Here is a 27099-nt window from a genome sequence, read left to right as displayed (position 1 = left end):
GCGGCCGTTGCGACAGTCGCGGTCTTGGATCGCCATTGTGTGACTTAGGCATAAAGCTATGTCACACTGAAATCCAAAGTAGGCTTTTCCGACACAAAGACCAAAACAGAAGTAAGGAGGGGTCAAGGATGAGTGGGAACAATATTCTTGCCTGTAAAGGGACAAATTGCTGTAAAGGGTCTGAAAAACAAAAGCAGGTAGATTTCATTGCTTTTGGAGAAGAAAGAAATCGGTTGCTAAACCTTATATAGACGACGATAAGAAATGACGTAACCATCACCATATTTTTTTGTTTAATAATGTCTTGTCTTTGTGACTAAAAAATAGCGCTTTTCATACATATTAGCTTGTAACTCTCATTGCTTGTCATGCGTATTCTTGAGTTTTTTTTTTAAAGAAATTTTACGGTTTCTAAAGCTGGGTTGTGATTCCTTGTTTTCTTTTCCCAGACTCCTTGCCTAAAATAAATGTGCTGTATGTCTTCTTTTCTACACAGATCACATCACTCATCTGTGCATGTTCCCCACTAGAACAATATCAGTCATGCATTATATGACAAGATAATTTATCCTGCTGTGAAATGGTTCCCAAGAACATGTGCGAATTTAAAATTCCTCTGACGATGATGAAACTGAAGTCATAATAAAATTATACTATTACTCATTTATTATTTCCTCTGAATATGATCAAATTACTGAACAAAGAAGATACCAATACAATTAAGGATTCTGATTCGCATTAAACTACTAAGATTAGTTAGTCTAAACAAAGTGAATAAAAAAAACACTAAAAACCTTGACTTGATCATTACGCTAAATGTACTATTTAGTCTTCAATACCGGCCTTGTTTACCTCAGGAAGAAAACGGCGGAATTTTTGAAACTGAAAAAGAACAGCATGGCCTGGCTCTAAAATTTGCACATTCGGCCCCCGGTGGAAGCATATTCATTCGGACAAAAAATGTTAATATCCTGAATTCCATCGAATTCATGCCGAGAATAAGGAAATTTCATAATTTCTCTGTGTTTGAAGACACGCAAGTTAGCATAAATTAGTAAGATTTTGGGGTTAAGGTTTACCTTTGTAATGGCGCCTCAATATCTAGTGCGTGTGTATTTAGTTTTTAACTTCGGGCAAGCCATTCCAAGACACACAGCACACATATAACGGTGAATATATAATTTTATCACTTGTGGTGCTATGAACGGATATGTATTTTAGATTAAAAATATTCATCAACTCCCACCTACTTTTGGTACATCTATGAAAACAAAACAAGAGACCTCCCTTTTAGTAGTCCACAGCCTCTCCCCCAGACCCCCGGTCTCCAAGGGGGTACACCAAGGGTCCCGAGTGTTTTACGAAGTCCAAAGCCCACCCTTGGCCCCTTGCACCCGGAGACCCTGCTGTCACCGACCACCGGCAGGCAGTGAGTGAGTAGAGCCAGCCATCCTCAGCTGAGAAAGACGACCACCCCGGCCGAAGGGAAAAAAGACGATTGACTTTGAGAGGTCGTTCTAACCTGAAGAATGATTGGTAATAGTGGGTGAGTCAGTTTATGCAAGGGCCCCGGCACCTCGACTGCCTAGGCCTGATGTAACCCAAATTGTTGTTGTGTAATTGACTGAGTTCGGGCCATGTAGGCAGAGGCCTATTCTTGGCTGAGGTTGTACATTACAGTAGCCCTGTTACGCCAAGCAAATTAGCTTCTAGCTGCTCGCGGACCAGCCCTCTCTGCCTCCAGAAATTCCGTCATGCTGACGAAAATTGGACCCTATGCCTATATCCAACTTTGACCGCAAGGCCTTTGCAGAGCCTCAAGGTTCCTATGCCTGTTTAGGGTAGCCGAGCTTTCTATTAAAAACAGCCTTAGTTTTTTTCTTCAGGTTTTAATCATTAAATTATTTAGTTGAGGTTTTCCACTGTTTAGACAGGTTAGCCTAGTTTTTAATCTTTTGGACCCATTGTTTTTTGGTGAAATGCTAGCCACAGTAGGAAATAATCTGGTAATTCTATATATTAGCTCCACGCCTGTTTTTACCTTTCAACTGGTTTCTTCTACACTTTTAGGGGTTCTGATACTGGCGCCAGGTGCATCTGTTTATTGTCGGCCAAATGGAATGTCCCTTCGCCGTGTTTAGTACTGGGCCGGGGGGGGCATTGGGTACCCATATGTTAGCAATTTATTGCACTTGCCGGACAGAATATGAACCGTTTGAAACCGACGTAGCCGTGCTCTGTCTTGTGAAGATCGCATTTGGAAACCCCTTGTTGGATGGACTTCATGGGTTAATTACAGGTTAATTACACTCGAGTGCCAAAAATTAAAGGTAAATTCATAATTAGCAACCAGAAAACTGTAGAAAAAGTTAAGTTAGAAGGCAGTCGCCGCCGCGGAGCTACTATACCAATAATCTTGTAGCTATGTTGGTTATTGCATGAACACATGATACTCAAACCTAGGTGACCCTTGGACCCCCACCTAACCTGGCCTGGAATGGGTAGAACGAAGCATTAGCTCCGCGTCGGGTATTTCCTTTAAAATTGACTTTTCCTAAAGGTAGCATTTTGGTTGCTTATCAAGAATTTACCATTATTTTTTGTCAGTTGACTGTAATTAATCTCAGAACTAATTATGTTTTTGTATGCTGGCCATCCTGGAATGCTATTGCGCATGCGCAGTGCTACAGTTTAACTTCTGGTAAAAAGTGATTTCCTTTATGGGGCGGGTCCAGGGGCCAGAGCCCCCCACCTAAATAACAGCCCACTAGGTAAGGGTACGTTAGGTTAGTATGGTTCCTTTTATAATAGATTTCCTCAGGCAATCCCTTCTTGAACATATGGCTCTCTAAAGACTTTCGTATTAGCGGAACCGTTCCATACGGTGCGTGCAGAGTTATTACTTAGAAATACCCTGGAATGCCATAATGACTTGGGGTGGTAAAGGCCCCGAGACCAAGTTAGGTCAGGCAAAGGTAAGTATGGTCATATTATATTCCCCCTGGAATGCCTACTACAAAAATGCCTACTAGGCCTACAGCAGCCCTGACCCCCTACTCTGAATTCGCTCCATGTGTACCCTAACCTAATCTGGGCACTGTCTCCTACCCACTCTGGGTTCATTTTCTCTCATGCACTGCCTCCCCCAACATAACCTGACCTAGAGTGCCACAAAAGTATATTACGGGGTCATATATAAAGGAATATATTATCTGACCAGATCTAGCCAGGCCCAGGATCTGCCACAGTTGCAGCTGGAAATCTTTAGATGTATATGGAAATTGATGTCAAAATAACTGGAAAAAACATTAAAATTATTGGAAAAATTTCATTTCAATGCTAATTTCAATTTGACAGCTAGTAAAATTTCATAGGGATTGTCAAACTCCAGTTAACGTAAAATAGTAAAAGGACATGTGTCTTTCACCTCTAAACAGATTAAAGACTTCCTTAAAACATATAATACCATATTCAAAGATGCTAATGCACAGTACTATGACAGTTATACCACCTAGCATAAAAAGGAAGGAATTGTGAGTTAAGTAAGTAACGAGAGAGAGAGAGAGAGAGAGAGAGAGAGAGAGAGAGAGAGAGAGAGAGAGAGAGAGAGAGAGAGAGAGAATGTCCTTGGTTAAATTTGCTTTAGTTGTTATGAAGAAGTGAGAGAGAGAGAGAGAGAGCATTCAAGTGAATTACAACTTGAAAAGTATTCTTGGATAAATATAGTGCCATATGTAAATATACAAGAGGTTTAATCATCCTACAAATATTCAGGTACCTGCAGTATACATTTATGACATTTGGCATAGAACAAAAGGTGCTGCAATTGCCGAGGCAGTAACAACAGAGGCCAGTGGGAAGGACAGTCTGGTGCTCATGTATAGCCCAGGCTTGATAGAAATAAGAAAGAAAAGTAGTAGGGATGAAATATTAACTATAGAGGCAAAAGTTCATGCGAGGAGTTAACTCAAAAGCTTGCCAAGGAGTGCCATTTTCCGCATAGTAAATGTAGGAAGTTGAGGTATTGCAGTTGATCAGAAACATTGAAACTAGAGATTTTCCCTTTTCGATTATTGGAATAAATTATATTTAAAACAGGCCACCCTTTGAAGGGCCATCTAGACTTATTACAGTACATAGGTATTCAATTTTTCATATTTTTTCTTTGGACACAGAAAACTTGCAGGCCGTACCCTGTTTGTTACAGGAGCAAGCAGGGGTATAGGAAAAGCCATAGCGCTCAAAGCAGCACGTGATGGGGCCAACGTTGTCATTGCAGCAAAAACTGCCGATCCACATCCCAAGTTACCTGGCACTATTTATACAGCAGCCAAAGAAAGTAAGTTTGTGTTTTGCTTTGCCAGATAATAAAATCATTATGGCTTAACCATTATCCAGTCCATTACACACACACACACACACACACACACACACACACACACACACACACACACACACACACACTCTCTCACTCACTCTCTCTCTCTCTCTCTCTCTCTCTCTCTCTCTCTCTCTCTCTCTCTCTCTCTCTCTCTCTCTCTCTTATAGGACACTCCAAGCATTGAACTGCTGAAAAATATAAGTACTATTCCTTCGAAATATAGAACACCCAGACTTTGAACTGCTGATGAATGTAAGTAAAATGTTTAGCAAGTATGGGAGAATGATATCAGCAAAGAGAACACGGAGGAGTTTGAGGTCACTGATCAGGAGGAGGAGGAAATACCCTAAGAAGGTAAGAAGTAACACGTTCTTTCTGCCAGTATGAATACAGAAGTGCAGTACAGTATCAGAATAAATCAGTATATACAACAGCTCAAAAGTTGAGTAAAATAAGACTGGGTGTTTCCATAATTGTAGGACTTTTCTGATTTATTTTTGTGCTGATGAGTAGTAAGAGAGTTATCATTTAGCAATGCTTTTCCCGTTTGTTCAATTACAGAAGAAAACCAAAGAAAAAAAATTATTTGGGTTTATTTTTAGATAGCTCATGTGCATGTATTAATTGCTATAAATTGCACTTAGCTTGTCAAAAAGTACAATTTGAGGATAATTGCATTTTATCTTGCTCTTTTGCAGTTGAAGCAGTAGGGGGTCAAGCTCTCCCATGTGTAGTGGACGTCCGAGATGAAAATTCTGTTGGCAGTGCTGTTGATAATGCAGTTAAACAGTTTGGTGGCATAGATATTTGCATCAACAATGCCAGTGCTATCTCGCTTACTGGAACCCAGCATACCTCCATGAAAAAGTTTGATCTTATGCACCAGATCAATACAAGAGGAACATATCTTGTGTAAGTCTTTTGTTTCTTCTTGTTGATGTACTGGTAATTTTGTTTTACATTTTGTTTGTCTTTTTGGTGCCTCCATGTATAATTTGTGTCTTGGGAGTAAAAGTAAATAAAAAATATTAAATTGAAAAAAATATTAAATGGGCAGTCATTTTATAGGCCGTATTTATTTTTGTTATTTTATCCGCAAGGTAAGGACAGATGCCACTAGGGATAGGAAAGAAATCAGTTTTTTTTTTGTAGAGGAACATTTGATCATAGGGTAATTCTTTAAATGCCCCTTTAAGATACTCAGGTCACATAATGACAGATATTGTACTTTCCCTGTTGTAGAGTGATGCAAGGTGTATTGAAACTGTTCATCAGTATATTGCTGGTACGTAGTGTCACTTTGTTAATATTTGTAAACAACTGAAAATTCATCGGGTACTGGTACTTCATTTTTATATAAAAGAAGGCTGTTGGATCAGGCAGTGTAGTGGTGTTGACATGAAAAAAAGAATTGAGGACGAGAGCTGGACTTACGGTAACTTCAGAAGGAGCAAAAGACCTGCAATTAAAAAGCAGAGACTATAGGAATGGGGAAAAATTTTGGTTTGTTATTGTTGGAACAATGGAAAAAGTGATTGTATAGTTTATTTGACTGAAAGATTCACATGGCTGTTTCATGCATTACTGATTGATTTTGAAAAAATTAGCCTCCTTTAAAATTACAAACTTTGACATGGAATATACAAATGCACTGTTCTTATCTGTTCCAGATCAAAGATGTGTGTTCCTCACCTCCTAAAGAGCCCTAACCCACACATTCTTAACATCTCACCACCTCTTAACATGAAACCTCGGTGGTTCAAGGACCATGCTGCTTACACCATGGCAAAGTATGGCATGTCCATGTGTATTTTAGGCATGGCAGAAGAATTTAAGGAGAATGGAATTGCCTGCAATGCCTTGTGGCCTCGCACAGGTAAGATTCATATAACACCATTAAAAATTCACAAGATATTGCCTTTTTGTAAATATTTTTGTAATTGGAAGAAAAGCTTGAAATTAGAGGATTCATGGTTTTTGAAAGAACAGAAACAATGAATTGGTCTAAAGAAAAATGTGAATTATGGCAGCGGGTTGTAGCATTGCCTTTTCATTTAGTTTTGATGAGGTTATCTAGTATAGTATCTAATGAATTTTTGTTAATCCTGGTTATTTTTTTCTTTGTAGCTATTATAACTGCAGCCATGGAGATGCTTGGAGGAGATGAAATTGATAAACAGTGCCGCAAACCTGAAATAATGTCTGATGCTGCTTATGTAATGCTTTGTAAAGACTCAAAATCTTATACTGGCAACTTTGCAATAGATGATGATATTCTAAGAGCTGAAGGAGTTACCGATTTCGCATCATATGCTGTAGACCCAAGTAAGTCTTGTATCCATTTTAAAGTGTCCTGGAAATATAGTGCTTTTGTATTCAGATTTATCTTGGGTAAGCATGGAAAATACCCTAAGATTTTTGTTGCCCCTCTGCTACTCCAACTTTAAAAAACAGGTTTTGACGTAGGAAAAACCTATTTTTGGTAGTCGCTGTTGAGTCCTCAAGGAGTCACCTTCCATGGTAGATCTACCAGAGCTTCATGGTGACCAAACTAATATCAAAGAATTCTCTTCTAGTTGGTCTTTTGGCCAGGTATTGTGTCGTAATGATTAACATTATAACACATGATGGAGTATGTAATGGACTCAAAGATAAGAGGGGCACTTTCCCTAATCTTCAGCGAAGCTGAACCCAGTTTTTCCAATGTCAAATAACCTGCAAGAAAGAGAAGTGACTATTGCGCATGCGCATCCGCCCTCGTGTTTACAACCGGGTCGTTAAAAGACCAAGGAGCCATTACTTCTGTTTGGTCCAAAGCGAATGGTTCGCGTCGTTACCAGCGCTCCGAAAAAATTCTACTTTTTCTCCGTTTTAGTATCGAGGATTATGGAAACATCAAAAATAGCAAGATAAGTGCTCAATATTAACAAACAGTTGAAAGTTTTAGTTTTAAACTTCTAGAATTTATATAACTTGTGTGTTAAAGCCGGAACCCGGCTCGTTGATCGCTAGTCTGCCTAGTTTCGTAAAGTTGATTGCTACCTAGTTTCGTAAAACGAAAATTGTTTTAAGTTCTAACTAAATGTTTTAACTAAAAGAAATATTTTAAGTTCTAACTAAATGTTTTAACTAAAAGAAATGTTCCACAACTTACTAATAATATGGAAAATCCTTTCAAATTATATGATGTCTGCAATAATCTAGGCAGTAAGTGAGAATAATTCAGACTAGATTAATAGTAGAAGTTGTCTGTAGCCTATGTACATCCTTGGATTACGTATCCTAAGTGGTCAAGCTTAGACCGAGGACCCTAGGATCAGAAAATAACAATATCTGGGCAAAGTAAATCGATAACCTAACAATGAGGCTACATATTAGTATAAATTTTTTCCCTTTTATATAAGCCTGTGCACTTTAGTATGAGCTAAATAATCGACGACTAGCTTAGGCATTACCTTATATCAAGTTAAGTGGTAACTTTTCATGAAACAATCCATTTTTCATTATAATGAGTTACCAAAACACTGTAAAAGCTTTTATCTCTTTAAAATCGACATGTCCGAGATATAAATTTTCAAACTTTGTTTGGAACGCTGATACAATTGGCGGGATTCCAACCCCACCGGATGCCGGTGGGGGTAGCGTGGCAGGAGACATACCCATAAACCCAGGTCAGTTTCATTCTCGGCGATTGGGAACGCATCTCGCGCGTCCGTCTGCCTCAAACTGTTTGGGTTCCTTTGTCTGCTTGCACTTGGTTGTGGCGTCTCTCCTTGGTGAAGTACTCAATTGCCTGTTTATTTATCTAGCTAGCCTAGCTCTGGGAATTCGTAGCTATGTCGGATTCAAGCTTCTCGGGATCCAGAGTTTGCGCAGGGAATTTGTGCTCCACCAAACTAGTTAAACTTAAATACGATCGCCATTCTTTGTGTACAGCATGTAGGGGTCAAGAGTGTTCCCAGGAGAACACATGCAGTGAATGTATAGAATGGAGTCAGAAGTTTTGGCAAACATACAGTTCCCATCAGATAAAGCTGGTTAGGGATAGGGATAGGAAAGCCTTTAAGCGTAAGGAAGCTAGGCTATCATCTTCTTCGGTGGTGGCATTGGCGTCACCTCCTCTACCGGCTGTTCCTTCCTCCTCTCCTACCCCCTCCTCTACCGCTGCTCTTTCCCCCTCTCATATTCCCCCCTCTTCTTCACCAGCTTCCCAGTATGTTTTCCCTAAAGCCAAGCCCAGCCTCGAGGCTGATAAATCAGAATTCGTTCTTTTCAGAAATCAAATGGAAGCGCAAATGAATGGTTTTATGGAGTCGGTCTTAAGTTTAGTGCGTTCGCACCGTGAGTCCGGCGTTAACGCCGGTGATGACGTCAGTGTTGGTGTTGGTGATAACAATGTGGTTGCTCGCGATCGCGTTTCAGGCGAGTCTGCTCGTTTTCTGAATCTTTGAGCAAAGGCAACTGTCCCGCCGCCTTCTGAGGCTAGAAGACAGTCCGGCGCTGGCGTAAAAGGTCAGAAATTATTGCCCACGAGCAGGCTCGTCCTCTAAGGCACAGGAAAGCCTTAGTCCTGGTGGCGAAGTAGTAAGCTTGACTCGCGTTGTTTGTCCGAAAAGCTTCAGGGAGACGTGAAAGTGATCCATCGACGCCGATCTTCTCGCCATCGCCGACATCGCAGGATGGTGTCCCCAGAAACTTCATCAAGGCGGTCGCAGTCGGCGGCACTACCTAAGGTTAAGCTCTTCAGGTGAGAGTAGCAGCAGTTCATCTTCAGTCTCTTCATATTCCAGCTACAGGTATTCCCCTACTTACGATGGGGTTAGGTTCCAAAACCCATCGTTTGTTGAAAAAATCGTAACTTTCGAATATGGCCTAGCCTACACTAGGGTAATCAGTACCATCTATACATATATGGTAGCCTAGCCTACACTACACAGTATACTTTATACATATATGGTATAGTAATTATTAGTGTCAGCTAATTCTGCAGGTTCAATGCAGACTGACATGATAAGCCAGTATTAAGAGAAATTGAATAACAAACAAGGCCTGGCCTGCACTTTTAGTATATCATATACGGTAGCCTAGCCTACATTATACTGTATTCTATTTTCACATAACACCGCCTTTATTATACAAACATCAAAATAACGAATGTGCATCTTTTCCATGGATCTTTTAAAAGTTATGCTTTACTACACTGTATCCAATCGTAAATATTCTTATACTGCTTTTGCATTACAAATTCGATCATAGCGATCAAATGTTTTGGTTTCGAATCGATCACGCGGTCTTTATTTCGATGCATGTAACTCGGTTCAGAGGGCATTTCTTGCTTCAAGTTAGCGTAAATGAATCTCTAGATACTTTATTTATAAGGGACATGTGTATTTTTCATTATACTAAGTGTTTTTATGTCGAAATATAACTTAAATATGTCTCGTTGTGAAATTATTTTAGGATTTTTTTCGTTAGTAGATGACGTTGGCGGCTGGCCCTTTGTTTTGTGTAAACAAAAAATCAAGATTCCGTTAAGCTATTTTCTCTTGATTTCATCATCATACCACACGAGCTTTTCGTATGTATCTTTTATCGTCAGCAGTAATATGTGTTCTTTCATGTCCAGTAGTTTTGATTAAAATACTTTCCAATTTTATTTGCGGTCTCTTGAGAGTTTCATCCATGTTGCCAATGCCCGATAATTTATAGTTATTAGCAGCTTGAACATTCTTTTCTCAGCGTCAGCTACAACTTGCAGCTTAATTTTACTGCAGCAGTATATTTCCTTGCCGATCTTTTCTCCAAAGCGGATAAGGGTAGTGTAAAAACATATCAGTACTTAACCTCATTTTTAACATAACTACGATAATTGTTTAACCGCACGATGGTTGAAATACAAGCAAAACAGTTGTTATCCGATTTGGTTATTAGCAAAACAACAGAGTCTCGTTCGGTTGTTTATGGCTGTACGATTTTCGCAAAAGTATAAGGTTACTAACAATGCTTTTATTATTCTCTTACTTTTTAACTAGAAGATGGAATAAAGAGATGGAGAAAAAGAAGTTGGTCTATTGTAAGTTGGTCTTTCTTGCTGCCTGATTCTATGGCAATTGTCGGTACGCTGTTGCTTGTGCCCATGAAATTTAAAAATATTTTCTAAATATTGTCGTGACCGGTATTAATTGCTAACTCCATCGTCCTGAAACTCGAATTATCGTAAGACGAATTATCGTCACTCATGCACTACCTGTATTTACAAACGGACAAAAATTGCAAATGAACACTGACCTATTTTAACTTCCGACACAACGAGGACAGGTGAGGTCGGCTCATGGAATTAATGTACCTAGAGCCTCTCAAACCCAACGTATCGCATAACCGTCTTTGCGTTGTTGCCTCGCGCCATCGCCGCGAAATTTAAAAATACGTATTTTCAAAATATTGTCGTATCGATATTAATTGCTAATCCCATCGTAAAGCGAATTATCATAAGTCGAATTATCGTCAACTCGAGCACTACCTGTATTCGGATCCCCCTCCCATGCGTCGTCATCGCAAGTGGGATCAGACCTCTCGCCCCTAAAGAGGCATTCTTCGGATAATTCCGCCCTAGGGTTACTAAACTCTTCAAGAAAAGGACAACCAGCCCTATACCTGGTTGCTCAGCGTGGGATCCGATCAAGAAGATACATTTCAGACGCTTCCTCCCAGGTCCCCTAGTGCAGTCAAGAGGCCTAGCCCTCTCCAGGAAGTTCTGCCGCAAGTGCCCGGCCCTCTTACTCCTCCTCCTGCACACGAAGTGCCTGCGCCTTTGGCTACATCCTCGCCCTCCCAGGAGTCTATTCTGTTGGAAGGGAAGCTAGAAAAGGTAGTCCGCAAAGTCCTTGGTATTCCCGAGGATAGAGAAGTCGTTCCTTCTCAACTCCTGGACGGTCTGGGCATGGAACCGATTCTTTCTGGTGAAGAGGAAGGCCCAGGTGAATTGGGGCCTTCTTCACATTACGCTTCTCTACTCAGCTTTCTGCTGCAGTCGTACCATAACATTTTCAGCCGACAGCCCCTCTTCTCCGACTTCTACGTTGCGTCTGGGAAAACAAGGTCCTGCCACTTCACTTCCCAAGTTGGTACTCTCCACCGCCTCCAAGAAAGCATTAAAAGAGGTAGAGGCGTGGTTGGAAGCTAAGAGGTCCTCGGGTAAGTCGTCGTTTGCATCCCTCCTTCAAAGCTGTCTGAAAAGGAGGCAAAATTATTACAGCACAGGAGCTTGTCCTTCACTGGGTTCCGCAATTTCAGCACAGGGGGACTTCGGCTCCCTTGTGGACCCCTCAAGATGCATTTCATTCGAGGCAGCCAAGACCTTTTCTGCCCTAGATGTAGAACATTTTTCCAGGAACCTCTTCAAGCTCCTAGAGATTGTCAGCTTTATCGATTGGTCAATGGGAGCGGTTTTCAAACAGGTGGAGCAGGCTAATCTCGCAGAAGACGTCTTGGAAAAAATCACGGGGTTCCTTTCCTGCACCGATATTGCTATCCATGATGCGGCAGGCGAAATTTCCTCCCTCTTCGCCATGGCCACTCTGAAGAAGAGGGAAACTTGGTGCTCGTTCTTGTCTAAGGCTGTGACTTCTTCAACAGAGAACGGCTTTGATGTTCGCACCCTTTGACAAGGAGGGCCTCTTCCCAGACTGGAAATGTTATTTCCTTTGGGGTGTTGAGATTAAAAAGAGAGAGCTTAAGCCTTTTTCGTCACCTGTCAGGTTCTTTTGTAAAGCTCTTTGAGGATGAAACAGCGACAACACTATAAAAAAAAAGGTTTTGACGTAGGAAAAACCCATTTTTGGTAGTCGCTGTTGAGTCCTCAAAACCCTCCCACTTCCCTGATGAAAAGGCATGGGATTTGGGCAAAGGGATCAACTTGCATTGACCAACAAAGAGTAATGGCAGTGTACAAGTAACTAAACCTGAAGATGTAGCAGAAAAGGTGGGGTATCACTGTTTTTAAAATTTATTGTTCTGACAGCTCTTCCCCTCAGTTTCAACAAATAAGGAACTCCCAGATGACATTGGACTTTAGTACAAATAATAATGAAGCCTGTAATACAAAATTTATATTGAGAGAGGTAAGAGGTGCACTATCCTTTGCTGAACCAACTTATCTGAAAGGTGTCATAATTCTTTATGAAATGCTAAAACACCTTTCAGAAGCTGCCAAATATTTTCTTTTAAAAATTATGAACAAGATCGGGGAAACTGCTGTTCTAGAAAGTTGGAAGATCTCACTTATTGTTCCTGTAACTAAGCCAATAAATATGACTTCAAATCTGTCCAGTTTAGACCAGTTGCTCTGACTAGCTCCATTTGTAAATTAATGGAAAAAGTATGAACACTAGATTGACGTGGTGTCTTGAATCCAAAAATCTCTTTTACCCCTTTTAGGTTGGGATCAGGAAAAATAGATCTACTTTTGATCCCTTACTTCAGCTTACAGGCAAATTTCATTAAGGTTGCAAACTCTTGTCAAACGATAGGTTTTTTTCATCTAGAGAAAGCACCTCTTGATGTTGGTGAATTATTAAACAACTGTATAAAATGGGTATAAGAGGAAATATAAGAATCATAAATTCCTTTCTATATGATAGGTTAATCACTGAGGATGGGAAACAAAATATCTCCATTCATTCAAGACTGAGTTCCACAGGGCAGTTAGCGTAACATGCTTTGCCATTGCTGTAAACAGTGTCACAGTGAAGTTGTTGAACATTTTGTTAAATGCTCTCTTATTTGATGATGATGCACTTAGACTTGCAAAAATCTATAAATGCTATAACAAATTGGGCAAATATAAATGGCTTTAAATTTTCAAGTACTAAAACTGTGGCTGTCAATTTCCCAAAAGCACAAAACAAGAAACTCCTCCAAATTTGAAATTAGAGGGAAGTATATTACCATTTGAATAAGAAGTATAATTATTTGGGATGAATCTTACCCATTGTTAAAGATAGCTTACTGTGTATCTCCATGCTGATAGGTGAGCCAGCATTCAAAATAAAGATCAAATTACTGCCCAGATGACTGTGTAGTACATCTGTTCTCCACCAGGTGTATTTCAAGTTTGCTAACTCTCTCAGAATTCTTGTTGCTGTCATTGTGTATAGGTGTTGTTAGTATTTCTTGGTTTTGGCTGTTTGCTGCTATTACGATACTGTTCATTTATTTTCCCTCGGGTGCTTCCACAGGAATCAAGGCAAAGAACGTCAGGTTCTGTAGGAATGATTACTGTGTTAGGAGGGTGTTGATTTTTTATGAGATACACACACTTTGTGCCGGCTGCAGTGGTATAAAGTGTGATCTTGAGAATAGATGTGAGGAAGTAGGTATTTTCAAAGGACACTCTGCATAAGTGTCTTAGTACTGTATAGGAAGAGAGGCAGCAGATAGATTGCAAAAGCAACTAGTCTTATCTCCCCTTCTCCAGGTTCTTCGTCTGGAGTTATTCTAACTCAGTCTAGGCTCTTTCTTGGCTAATGCTTTGGTTAATACTGAGACTTTTGCTCCTTTTTGGTGCAGGAAAAGCGTAATTGAGAAGTTACAACAGGACGTAAATCTTATTTTGGTCAGTACAAGGTATGTCTGAATTGGTTAGGGAACCATAGGGTACCCCCATAGTCTGCGATCATTTTCGCGTCCCCCTATAAGAGGTAAGGTGTCGGTGCCCTCACCTGCCTATAGCCCGAGCCTAGGACTGCCCCGTGACAGTTGGAAGAGTCCGCTGCCCGGGGCGATGTGGTTTTGTGCTTCTGTCACCTGTCTCTCCGTTTTTCATGCTCTGAGTCACGTTTAATGCATTTACTAAAAGATCATTTTGGTAAATGTTAATCTTTGTGACATTTGTGACTTCTGCTGTCATCAGCACCTACAGTAGTATGAGGTTAGCACTGATAGGACTAATTACATAGGATTAGACAGTGTTAATAATAAGTTGTATTTATTTTGATGTTATGTTGACTCTGTCGATTGTTTAACCACCAATCTCTTCTTCTGTTGCTCATTCTAAATCCTTGTCTGCCAGCCTATCCCCCTTTCTCTGTCGAAATGCACTTGCTTGTTTTCTGGCTATCGGCAAATCTCTTCTACCTCAATTAATGTTTCTCTTTTCAATCCACCCATGGTTACAGTAGCTTCTGTTTCCAAGCTAGATATTATTGTAGCTAATTAGCTTTGTGAGGATTTGTCATATGGGAATGCTCTCAAGTAAGTTGACTCACTTTCAGATGAGGCAGGAGAGTTGTAACTCCTCTTCCCCCTGCCTCCGAACATTTCCCTTTTTCTTTGGCGCTTCTTTTTTTTTGTTCAGCTGACTTGAGTCGACCCTGCTAAGTTGCTTCAGAGTACGTTTCCCTGTCTCACTTTCATCGAGTAGCGGATGTGTTACGGGTACTCAGCTGCTGTTACCTCCTTTTGCCCGCTGCTGCCCTCTGTCTGAAGAAGAGTTGGAATCAGGAATCTCCTTCAGTTTGTTGCCATTTGCTGGAGCATTGTGGCTCGTTTTATCCTCATTTAGTAGAGGAAAGAGGCCATGTACAGAATAGATCTCGGTTTTCTTCGAGTATTTCGGCACCCTTTAAGTATTTGGAGAAAGAGAACCCAAGATTTCTCCTGCAACTAGAGCGTGTTTAGTAAACTTTCTCTTACTTTGGCACACAAATCTTCTTTTAAGTCTGCCAGCCCTTGTCTTCTGTTTTATTTTTGGAGTTGCTGAGAACTGTGTCTTATGATACAGGCACTTAATTAGGGCTTAAACTGTCTTCGATCGAAGGTTCGAGTTTTTTTGTCTTGTTGACAAGTGCTTTGGACCTGCTGAAACTGAGTTTGTTGTCCAGGTCTCTGTTTAGAGTGTTAAAGGGTTATCTTTTACTGCTGAACTTTTGCATGGTATAATTGTCTCTTCTCTGCGTCAGCTTTGAGAGGTTGAGGGGCCAGCTTAGCATGTTTATGGTGCCGGCATAGGGAGTTTGTGAAGCCAGCTTTAAGTGTTTTTGGCACCAACGGGAGTTTAGCGAGGAAGAGTGTTAGTTTTTAACTTGTGCTGTAAAACGGTTTCCGACACTGCAGGCTAATGTTCTCATGCATATACTAACTCGGTTTGGAAGAAGTGAGGACACTTATGCTCGTATCTGTAGTAAAAGGTTTATGCTGCACAAAATACAGCAGCTGTTTTGGTTCCTTCTGTGGGTCACCCTCTAAGCCTGACTCTCTTTTAAGTCAATAAGGAAGGGTATATTGGTACAAGTTGTATTTTATACCTTTGGGTATGTGTTCAGCCCTCAAGTTCCGGTACATGGCCAATTGCAAGCTGCCTGGCATGCTTGGAGAGACTTAGGAGCAGAACCTTAAGTGGTGGAGGCACTGCAGGAGAGTTATGATTCATTTTAGGTTCCCCTCCACTAGTTTAGTCTCTTATAGCTGTTCCTTTGTGTCCTCTTCATTCTTTAGTTAGGGATTGTAAATTAGAGGAAATGAAATGGAACAGATGTCTGTAATTCACTTGGATTTTTCCCCTGATTTTTTCCAAGCACCATAAGTAGCCGGAGATTGGCGCCCAGTGTTGGATGTATCAAGACTGAGCAACTTTGTGTGTCTGTCCTCATGGGTTTTGGTTTTTTCAGCAATGTCTAGTGACTTTCCAAAAGAACGATTGGATGTTTTGGTGGACGTGCTGGAGACATTTTTCTCATACCAGTACATCCTCAGTCACACAAGTTCTTTCATGTGTATTTTCAGAGGCGGTATTGGTGTTCAAGGCACTTTGCTTTGGCTCGTGTACAATACCTCTATAAGTATTCGCAAGGAATTTGTTGCCCATAGGCTGATGGTGTCATCTTTTAGGAGCAAGATTTCTTTGGTACTGGGTCAGCTGGTTCAAGTTAGCCAACTGTGTTGACAGTATTCCAAAGGCCAAGGATCTGTTGCTTCACCTGGTTCAGTCTGTGCATTATGATTTTCAGCTGACTTCCCTAACTCCTCCTTAGTACATTCTTAACTGGTGATGTGGGGATACTTGCAGTTTGCAGGCTTGTCTGTCAGAAGACGAATAGGTACGTCTTGCTTTTTGAAGAATTTTAGCCCTTACAAAAGCTTCCTATGTGGTAAGGGCTTTCTTTGTTAGGGAACATGGCCTCACTGGAGAATTTGTTAGAATAATCGGGCTCAGTGACAGTACAGTCTCAACATAAAAGGTTAAAACTTACAGCTAATGTTCATAAACTTGCAAGTAATCCAGGACCATCATTGTTGCCAGTTTCTGAAGGATGGACACTGAAACTAGAGTTGAATATTTTATCCTTAAACCTACATCCAGGTTTTGTTTCTTCCCTCTGTCTTGTAACACAAAACTACACCTGGTAAACCTTACAAGACGTCAGGGTGGTGGAAAGACCATCGAAGATTCCTAATAGGTTTATCCCTGATCAGAAACTAAGTCATAGCAGAATGAAATGAACAGATGATAATTGGTTCAACAGTTCACTCTGCAGAAGGACTGTGTTTTTGGTGATTGAGGATTCAAGAAGAACAAAACTACCTACAGAGTGGTCATTACATCTGCAATTCTGACAGTTGCTGTGGAGTTACAGGAGTGCTCAAATGTTGACTTATTAAGATGCTCATGAACTGAATGACCAGTCTACTATTACTCCTTTGTGGGCCCTCAGGCTTGAGCGATGAATGTGTTTCTTCAAGTTTGGCCTGATTCAAACTCGTATACCTTCCCCCATTATCTACTCTAAGGAAGTATTGAACAAATTTCAAGTACTGTACAAGAATTGCTCAGTGACTCTTGTAGAGCCCTAGTATCCTCAGAGCGAATGTTTTTCGGACTTTCTAGCTCTCTCAGTAGATGTCTCTCATATTATTCCATTAAGGAGAAATCAGCTCAAACTGCAGTCATACCCTGAACTTACGCGAGGTTAGCTTCCAGAACTCCTCACGCAAGGCGAATTTTCGCGTAGGTTTGGCACGGTCTCTAAAAATGCTAGTAAATGCTTATTTCTAAAGTTTAAACACTAAATATGACCCTAATCATGCTCCCAAATTATTAAGTTAACTTTTAAATGAAATTAAAGTTACTGTAATTTTATTTAAAAGTTAGCTTAATACATTACCCTTACTGTAATTTTATTTAAAAGTTAGCTTAGTACATTACCCTTAAAAAGAGAAATAAATGGTTGACATAAAAATTGAGAGTTGGAAGAGAATTTCTGTCTCTCTCCTCATCCAACCAATCTATTTTTATAAGTCCTCTCAACCTCTTTATAATAACTTTTTTATTCTACGCCTCTCTCTTTGTTCTAAAATGCTCTTTCATGAACAAACAGTGTTTTTTTATTTTGACTAATACAACTCCTAGTTATTATGTCTCCGTGTTTTAGAACGTATTTGCCACACTAGCGTATTTACACTTCGTAGATGATACAGGTAAAATTAGATCAATTTAAACACACACAGAGAGAGAGAGAGAGAGAGAGAGAGAGAGAGAGAGAGAGAGAGAGAGAGAGAGAGAGAGAGAGAGAGAGAGAGAGACATTGGTGAATTAAGGACTGAATATCGGACTGAATATCTCCAATGTTAAAAGCAAGGTCTGGTGGAAGGTGTAAGGAGCAGATCGTTATCCTCTTTTCCAAAATGACTGAAATAGCAGCAGCTTGTCAAGTTGTATTTAATTGTATTGTGGAGTTCTGTAGATGGATGGATGTATGATATTTAGGCAAAACCCAGGCACTGGGGCCAAGAAGGCCATTCAGCGTTGTAATGAAGAAAAAATAAATTATGGTAAGGTAAATGAATTTATGAATTAGTGAAGGAAATGATTAATAAATAAAATGAAGTGGTGTGACCAATAAATAAATAAAGAAAGATATGAAGTTTAATGAATGATGCAATATATACATAATAAAAAATTTAATGTCATTAAAATTCTACAATGTAATAAATATATTAGGAAAAAATTAAATATCGCTAAAAATTTTTATAGACTTTAAAAAAATAGATGATAGCAAAAATATCTGCTTCATCTCCCAAAATATCAGAGAGGGATATACCCGGGAAATATCTTTCTCTTTGGCTGAAATATCTGGGGCAGACCACCAGAATGTGCTCCTTTGTTAGTGTCTCATCACAGTAAGCACACTCTGGAGGGCTGCTTCCTTCTAAAATAAACTGAAGGGTTAAACGAGTGTGCCCAAAACTTAATCTGGTTAAAATAACCTCTGTTCGTCTGTCAAGCTGGAATGATGAAGACCACGGCAGTATATTATCTCTAATTTTTATTATTGGCAAGAAGAGGAAAAGTCCACCTTTCTTGCCATTTACTTAAAACATAAGAGCTAATAGGACCTTTTAGGTCTGTATGAGGCACTTTTCTGAAAGAGGTTTCTGATAAAATACTAGCAGCTTTCGCTTCCCTGTCTGCCATCTCGTTGCCGCGAATCCCTACGTGAGAAGGGACCTAACAGAAAGAGACTGGTTTACTCTGACAGTAGATACGAAAAAGCCACTCCTGAACATTTTGAATTAATGGATGAAAGCTATTAAATTTTTTAACAGCTTCTAAAGTGCTTTTAGAATCTGAGTATATGACAAAATTAGTGTCACTGCTTTGAAAAACTAAATCTATGGCAGAGACTACAGCTGTTAATTCGGTAGTAAATATTGATGCAGAGTCAGGTAATTTAGCTGTGTACGCTGTATCACCAAGGATAACAGTGTAACCAACACCACTATCTGACTGTGGTCCATCTGTATAGATCTTTGTTTAATTAGCGTGGGTAACGTTGTGCCCTAAGAATTTCCCCCTAATCTCTTCTTCAGTGCAGTCCTTTTTGTTAAACAATTTCTTACATACTAATGCTTTTGGAATAAGCCATGGAGGATTTACAGGATATTCTACTTCCAGGACTTTCTGGGATTTAAGATGATTATTCCTAACATCCTCATTCAATCGAATTTGGAATGGTTTAGAAGCTCTTGCATAAGAAAAACTTCGAGAGTTTGTTTCATTTAGTAATTGAAAGGAGGGAGTTTTAGGAGCACTTCATTCTAGCCACATATCACAACTCTAGCTCTTGCCATCTCAGATCAAGGGGAAAATGATCTGTATTGACGTACAGTATATGCTTTCAACAGACGAAGTTCTAAAAGCCCCTGAGCATATTCTCAACCCCATGTTGTGTACAACATGCAGTTCCTTTAGCTTGGTTTTACAAGCTGAGGAATAAATTTAGTAGCCATAATCTAGCTTAGATCAACACAGAGTCATATAGCCTCAGAAGGGATTTTTTATCATCCCCCAACTAAATCTAGAAATAACCTTGAAAATATTCAAAGATTGTTTAACATTAATCTTTATGTGGCTGGCCCATGTTAGTTTATGGTCAAAGTCATCCCCAGAAATTTTACTTCACTTTCTTAAGGAAGGATAGACCCTTTTAGACTAAGTGTAGGAACCTCTTCCACATGCTGGCACCTGGTAAATCTTACTGCAACTGTTTTGGAAGAGGAGAATTTAAAACCATTGTCATCAGCCCACCTAGTAATAGCATTAATAGACTTATGCAAATGTTTACATACAGACAAGGAATTATATCCTGTGTAGTATATTGCAAGGTCATCAACAAAAAGCAAGCATTTAACGGGCAAGATTTTTTGAACCACACTACTTATTGCCACTGAAAAGAGTGTTACACTTAAAATGCTTCCTTGGGGAACTCCTTCCTCCTGCATAAAAGGTTGGGAGAGGGAGTTTCCCACTCTTACCTTAGAAAATCTCTGTTAAAAAGGAATATATAAGCCTGATCATTCTTTCACATATGCCCATCTTGTGCTGTTGTTTCATGATGCCAATTCTCCAGGTAGTGTCATATGCTTTCTCTAAGTCAAAAAATATGCCAATGGTCTGACATTGTTTGGCGAATCCTTGCTGGATTTGGTTGGTCAGCCTCAGCAAGGGATCAAGGGTGGAACGGTTTTTCCTGAAACCAAATTGAAATGGCGATATTAATCCTTTGGTTTCCAGGTGCCAAACTAGTCTAGTATTTTTCATTTTCTCCATCAGCTTACATACACAGCTGGTAAGAGCTATTGGTCTATAGCTGGTGGCTTGGGAAGCATCTTTATTAGGCTTTTTTATAGGAACGATTTTGGATATTTTCCAGTCCTTGGGTAAAATTCCTGTTTCCCATATTTTGTTTATAATCTTGAGTAAATATTTTTGGCATCATCCGGGAGGTGTTTAAGCATTTCCTATATGCTTGTATCCTCATGTGGAGCTGTGGATTCACTTAAGAAGAGCGCCTCATGAAATTCTCTTAGGGAAAATTTGTTAATTGTATGATTCAGATTTTCCGGAATCAAATTTCAGTCATTTCGATATTCCTAGTTCATTGGCAACTTCAGTGGGCTCTGTGATTAGTGTCGTTTATTTTTAACGAGGGTAAAGGTGATGCGACAAATTTTCCACTGTTTCCTTATTTTGTGCCACACCCCTCTTAGTGGGGTCTTGGAGTTTATTCCATTAATAATACAGTAAAGCCAACATTCTCTTTGGGCTTTTTTATAAAAGCACCGCTGCTTGGCTAAAGCACATTTGTAGATTAATTTAGACTGAGGGGAGCCACTAGTTTTGTAACGTCTGTAGCACTTCCTAGTCACTTTCCTCAGGTCTACAAGGTTTGTCTTTTGTTTTTGGAACCGAGCCGCCAGCACTCTTCAAAGTAGATTCAATAAAATAATCTTAGGCATCTAGATGAGAATGAAAGGACTCAAAACTCTCTATCTAGATTGACACCCTTACTGAATTTATCCCAGTCTGCATCCCCTACCTTCCACTTAAGTAAAACTGCAGATGGAGCATTTACAGTATATTTCAAATGGATCACTTCCATTTAAATCTTCATTAACAGACCAATCACATTCAAGGTGGATACTTGTTGAAGAAATACTAAGGACCAGTGCAGAGAAATAATAATTATCATTAATGTTGTGGAAAGTCATTGACCCATTATTATGTAGGGTAACATCATTCCTGCCAATAAGGTCTTCGATTAATTTCCTTTTACTGTCTAAAAACCGACTTTCCCAAAGGGGGTTGTGGGCATTAAAAGGAGCTGGTTGTGGGCATTAAAAGGAGCTAGAAGTTGGTTAATTAAAGACTAAATATCTCCAATGTTAAAAGCAAGGTCTGGTGGAAGGTATAAGGAGCAGATTGTTATCCTCTTTTCCAAAATTACTGAAATAGCGACAGCTTGTCAAGTTGTATTTAATTGTATTGTGGAATGCTATAGATGGATGGATGTATGATATTTGGGGCAAAAGCTCAAGCACTTGGGCCATGAAGGCCATTCAGCATCATAATGAAGAGAAAATAAATTGTTAAAATAAATGAATTTATGAATTAGTGAAGGAAATGATTAATAAATAAAATGAAGTGATGTGACCAATAAATAAAGATATGAAGTTTAATGAATGATGTGATGTATACATAATATAACTTTTAATGTCATCAAAATTCTGTGATGTAATAAATACTTTAGGAAAAAAATTAAATATCTTTAAAAATTTTTATACACTTTAAAATTTTATACCTTTACAGCTTAAAAAAAAATTTGTGGTCTTATGTATTACGATTCGTTTGAATTGCAGATAGTGCGTTGATGCCAGATTTCTTCTTGGATGAATTTGATGAGTTCTTAGTCAAGAAGCAAGCACAGGATTCTGGTGCTAAAATGAGATTCGTAGGTGGAAAAGATACTCAGGCACAGGGTTCAGCACTAGGAAAAGTTGAGCAAGTATGTAAACCATTTACTCTCTCCTTAAATATTTTTAGTTTTTTATTGTAGTGTAACATTTGCTTGAACACCAGGAAAGTATACTGAAGTTTTTACTCAACCATATGAGCCTCCACCTTACATAAAACCCAAAACCTCTTGAGAAAAAAGAACTTTAATACACATTTCTGGTGTTCCATGTCTATGGACAAGTCTATGGTACACATTGGCAGTAAAAAGCTAAAATAAGTTATATTGGGTTTGCTTAATTTTATCTTATATCTATTCATATTTTTTTTTAGGAATTCATGTAATTTCTGTTAATGTTATGTGAATGTGTAAGCAAATTTAAAATACTTTTATTCCTCATAATGGATCCACCACATGCAGTATTTCAGTGCCGAAAAGTTTTGCCAGCTGAACATTTCCACCACATTGAAAGTCTTAAATAATTCCTAATACTGTACAGTATTTGTTTAAAAGCTAAAACTGCACCATTGTGATTTTATTTCATTTGAACAACCTAATCAAGTAGAACTGTTATAAAATTCTAATGTTGAGGATATTTTCTTGTAAATAAAAAAGAAATCAGATTTTAAAAATTTTGAGTTCGTAGATAAAAGTATGGTATGTATATCTTGGCTTACAGGGTTTTAAATCTTTGAAGCTGTCATTTGGTGGGATTTTCTGCTGCTATTTAAAAACAAAATAATTTGATCTCTCTCTTAGGTTGAACACTTTTCCAGGGTCATGATTTTACCAAGGAATTTAGTAAATGATATTCACTATGTGTTCTGCAATCTTAGGTAGAAATTTAATTTTTTCATAAAGTCTGAAAAAAGGAGCAAATATTTCTCATTTGGCAAATTGCTTGGATGATGGAGTGTGAATGTTATTGAGTAAGGTTTTTCAGAACCTATATAACAATGGGGTTATTCTTTGAAAACTCTACATAACCTAAAATACTGAATTGTATTTTAGGTTATGTAGTCATTGGGGTTTCACACAGAAAAGGGACATGAGAAGCATGTTTAAAAAAAAAAATACTAGAATTAATGTAGCTTGGAAACAGTACAGGTATTTCTCTACTTACAATGGGGTTAGGTTCCAAAAAACCCATCGTTTGTTGAAAAAATCGTAACTCGAATATCGCCTAGCCTACACTAGGGTAATCAGTACCATCTATACATATATGATAGCCTAGCCTACACTACATAGTATACTTTATACATATATGGTATAGTAATTATTAGTGTCAGCTAATTCTGCAGGTTCAATGCAGATTGACATGATAAGTCAGTATAAAGAGAAATTGAATAACAAACAAGGCCTAGCCTGCACTTTCGTATATCATATACGGTAGCCTAATCTACATTACACTGTATTCTATTTTCACATAACACCATATTATACAAACATCAAAATAACGAATGTGCATCCTTTCCATGGATCTTTTAAAAAGTTATGCTTTACTACACTGTATCAAATTGTAAATATTCTTATATTGCTTTTGCATTATAAATTCCGATCACAGCGAGCAAATGTTTTGGTTTGGGAATTGATCACGCGGTCTTTATTTCGCCGCATTTAACTCGGTTCAGAGGGCATTTCTTGCTTCAAGTTAGCGTAAATGAATCTCTAGATACTTTATTTATAAGGGACATATATATTTTTCGTTATACTAAGTGTTTCTAAGTCGAAATATAACTTAAATATGTCTCGTTGTGAAATTTATTTAGCTATTTTTTTCGTTAACAGATGACGTTGGCGGCATGTTTGTTTTGTGTAAAAAAGAATCAAGGTTCCAATCGCTGTTTTCTCTTGATTTCATCATCATACTACGAGCTTTTCGTATTTATCTTTTATCAGCGTGAAAACAGCAATAATATGTGTTCTTTCATGCCCAGTAGTTTTGATTAAAATACTTTCCAATTTTATTTGCGGTCGAGTTTCATCCATGTTGCCAATGCATGATAATTTATAGTCATTAGCAGCTTGAACATTCTTTTCTGAGCTTCAACTACAACTTGCAGCTTAAATTTACTGTAGCAGTATATTTCCTTGCCGATCTTTTCTCCAAAGCGGATAAGGGTAGTGTAAAAATATATCAGTACTTAATGTCATTTTTAACGTAACTATGGTAATTGTTTAACCGTATGATGGTTGAAATACAAGCAAAACAGTTATCCGATTCGGTTATTAGCAAAACAGCAGTTTCTCGTTTGGTTGTTTATGGCTGTTCGCATTTTCGCAAGGGTATAAGGTTACTAACAATACTTTTATCATTCTCTTACTTTTTTAATTATAAGATGAAATAAAGAGATGGAGAAAAAGAAGTTGGTGTATTGTAAGTTGGTCTCTCTTGCTGCCTGATTGTATGGCAACTGTAGTGTACGCTGTTGCCTGTGCCCGCTTGAAATTTAAAAATATTTTGTAAATATTGTCGTACCGGTATTAATTGCTAACTCCATCTTAAACTCAAATTATCGTAAGACGAATTATCGTCACTCGTGCACTACCTGTATTTACAAACGCACAAAAATTGCAAACGAACACTGACCTATTTTAACTTCCGACACAATGAGAGCAAGTGAGGTCAGCTCATTGAATTAATGTTCCTATTCCAGCCTCTCGGGCCAACGTATCGTACACCGTACGCTGCCTGGTTGTACGTTGTTGCCTGCGCCAGTCGCCCATGAAATTTAAAAATACTTATTTTCAAAATATTGTCATATCGATATTAATTGCTAACCCCATCGTAAAAGCGAACTATCATAAGTCGAATTATCGTAACTCGAGCACTACCTGTATATAAACTAAAAGGTGTGACTGTTGGCAGTAAGTAGTTCTCCAGTCTGCTCAAGTTTAGAGGCCTATGTACTCATTTTCTGTTTTTAGATATTTGGATATTTATCATAATTGTACATACTATCTCATGTCTTAATTTGTATGTTGTAAAAATAAAAAGTCATTTTTTTCTGGATATTAACCTATTAAATCATCTTACTATGTCTCATGCTGTTGTTCTAGGTATTTGCAACAATAGAAAGCTTCCTAAATCCAGACCTAGTAAGTAAAACCAAGGCTGTCTACGCATTTGAAGTAACTGGTGACGAGGCTGGAAGTTGGTTCCTGGATCTCAAGAATGGTGCTGGTGCTTGTGGTCGTGGTGATCCTCCTACCACTGCAGATGTGCAGTTCAAAATGACAAGTGACAATTTCCACAAAATGTTCACTGGGTCTTTGAAACCCACAACTGCCTTCATGACTGGGAAGATGAAGCTCTCTGGTGATATGGGCAAGGCCATGAAGTTAGAATCCCTGATGGGGAAATTGAAGAGCAAGATGTGAGGAAGGTGTTTTTTTAGTCCTCACTTTCCATAGATTTATTTTGCATAAGAGATGATGTCTTTTTATAAGGGGAGAATTTTGGGGTCATGTGTAGCTTAATTTTTTAACAGGTGTAATTACAGATATTATATTGTTGAGAGTGTTTGCAACAAGCAAAATTCCAGATGGAAAACCTACATATTTATAATAGACAGTGCAAGAATAAATTGAATCTTATATGTACAATGGACAAGAATTTGTTAATGGATTTTAATACAGTTGTCAGAGTAACTATTTCATTGCCCAAGATAGTTTTCAGAGCCAATTGAACCAAGTATATTGAATAGTAAGAAAAATATTTTGATCATTAGTTTGTTTAATTTTTGGTTATAGGTGTTGTAACATTGTGGACTTGACTCTTTTAACCTCTTTTACTTTACATCATGGTATAGCAGACTGAGAGCAATGAAGTGTGCTGGTCTCATTTATGAATCATTTAAATGTTCATGGGTCTAGATTCCAGTGCTACCTTAGTGTGTTTCTTTCATGTTTTATCAGTAACTGAATACTTTATTCATTTTATATTTTTTATGGTTTATAACACTGCTATTATCTGTAACTAACAAAACAATAATATGGCACATTATAGGTGCCTAAGGTATCATTCTATCTAAATTGTATGTAAGTAAAATAGAGGACATATTTTTAATGACAAGCATTTCCAAGTATGTAAAATTGGTGGTTTTTACTTTTAACCACTCTGTGGTCCACAGATAGTTTCAGTTGTGAGATATAATAACTGTTAAAGTACAAGCCTACATGCTTCATGCTAAAGAACTCCTCATACATTTCTGAAAATGGGAAATCATGAACTGTCATTTAGTCTGTGTGTACAAACACATTCATAAGAAAAATGTTGGATGTTTCAATGAAAAAAAAAAAAATGTATTATTTTGATGGTCGTAATTCTACTTTGAGTGTAAGCATTCTTGGTACAGTTTGTTTTAGTTCTGAAATAACTAGCCCAGCAGTATGACACGTTTGTGACAATTTTGTTCTCCAAACCCCCACCCTCTCCCATCTTCTAAGGTGGTCAGATTTGTAAATTGGAGAGGAAGGAGGTTGACTCAGGTAACTGGGAAAAATGTTGACTCAGGTAACCATTATAAGACTAAAAAAGAAAATTTATTAAAGATTTAGAGATACAGTATATTAAAATTTAAATTTTACCTTGTTGTTGTTGTAATTAAAAAAAACCTGATTGAGGATTATTTAATCTCTGCATAAGTAAAATGGTTCTTTTCTAACAGTTCCAGAATTCTCCCATGCTGGGCTTTTGCAGTCCATATATTTAGGATTAAACAATTCCTCACTCTTTGGAGTGATCTTATCAATGCAATTTTATATTTAGCTTTATACAGTATGTAAATAAAGAACAAATGATCAGATAATTTTATTTTACTTATACTTTTAAGCTAATGTATATATACTGTACATCACCAGAATTTGAAATTAGTATTTAATTATTCTACAATTTCATGATAAAACAGTCCATACATAACAATACAA

General features: G+C 38.3%; 1 protein-coding gene across 1 annotated transcript; it reads left to right on the top strand.

Moving 5' to 3' along the window:
- The first annotated feature begins 856 nt into the window (after positions 1-856).
- LOC136836095 (hydroxysteroid dehydrogenase-like protein 2) lies at positions 857-26978 on the top strand. The gene is made up of 7 exons (XM_067100060.1): positions 857-1546; positions 4176-4339; positions 5080-5293; positions 6052-6257; positions 6509-6706; positions 22076-22221; positions 25231-26978. The coding sequence occupies exons 1-7, from the start codon at positions 1530-1532 to the stop codon at positions 25549-25551; spliced, it is 1266 nt and encodes a 421-aa protein (XP_066956161.1). The 5' UTR covers positions 857-1529; the 3' UTR covers positions 25552-26978.
- The last annotated feature ends 121 nt before the right edge of the window (positions 26979-27099 follow it).

Source organism: Macrobrachium rosenbergii, chromosome 56 (assembly GCF_040412425.1).
Source record: "Macrobrachium rosenbergii isolate ZJJX-2024 chromosome 56, ASM4041242v1, whole genome shotgun sequence".
Classification (NCBI taxonomy): Eukaryota; Metazoa; Arthropoda; class Malacostraca; order Decapoda; family Palaemonidae; genus Macrobrachium; species Macrobrachium rosenbergii.
This window is presented reverse-complemented; position numbering and strand designations above follow the sequence as displayed.

Bases quoted from the DNA above. Each gene is read 5' to 3' on its own strand.
- LOC136836095 (XM_067100060.1), top strand. The intron at 4,340-5,079 runs GTAAGTTTGTGT...GCTCTTTTGCAG, and splicing joins TTATACAGCAGCCAAAGAAA to TTGAAGCAGTAGGGGGTCAA. The intron at 5,294-6,051 runs GTAAGTCTTTTG...TATCTGTTCCAG, and splicing joins ACAAGAGGAACATATCTTGT to ATCAAAGATGTGTGTTCCTC.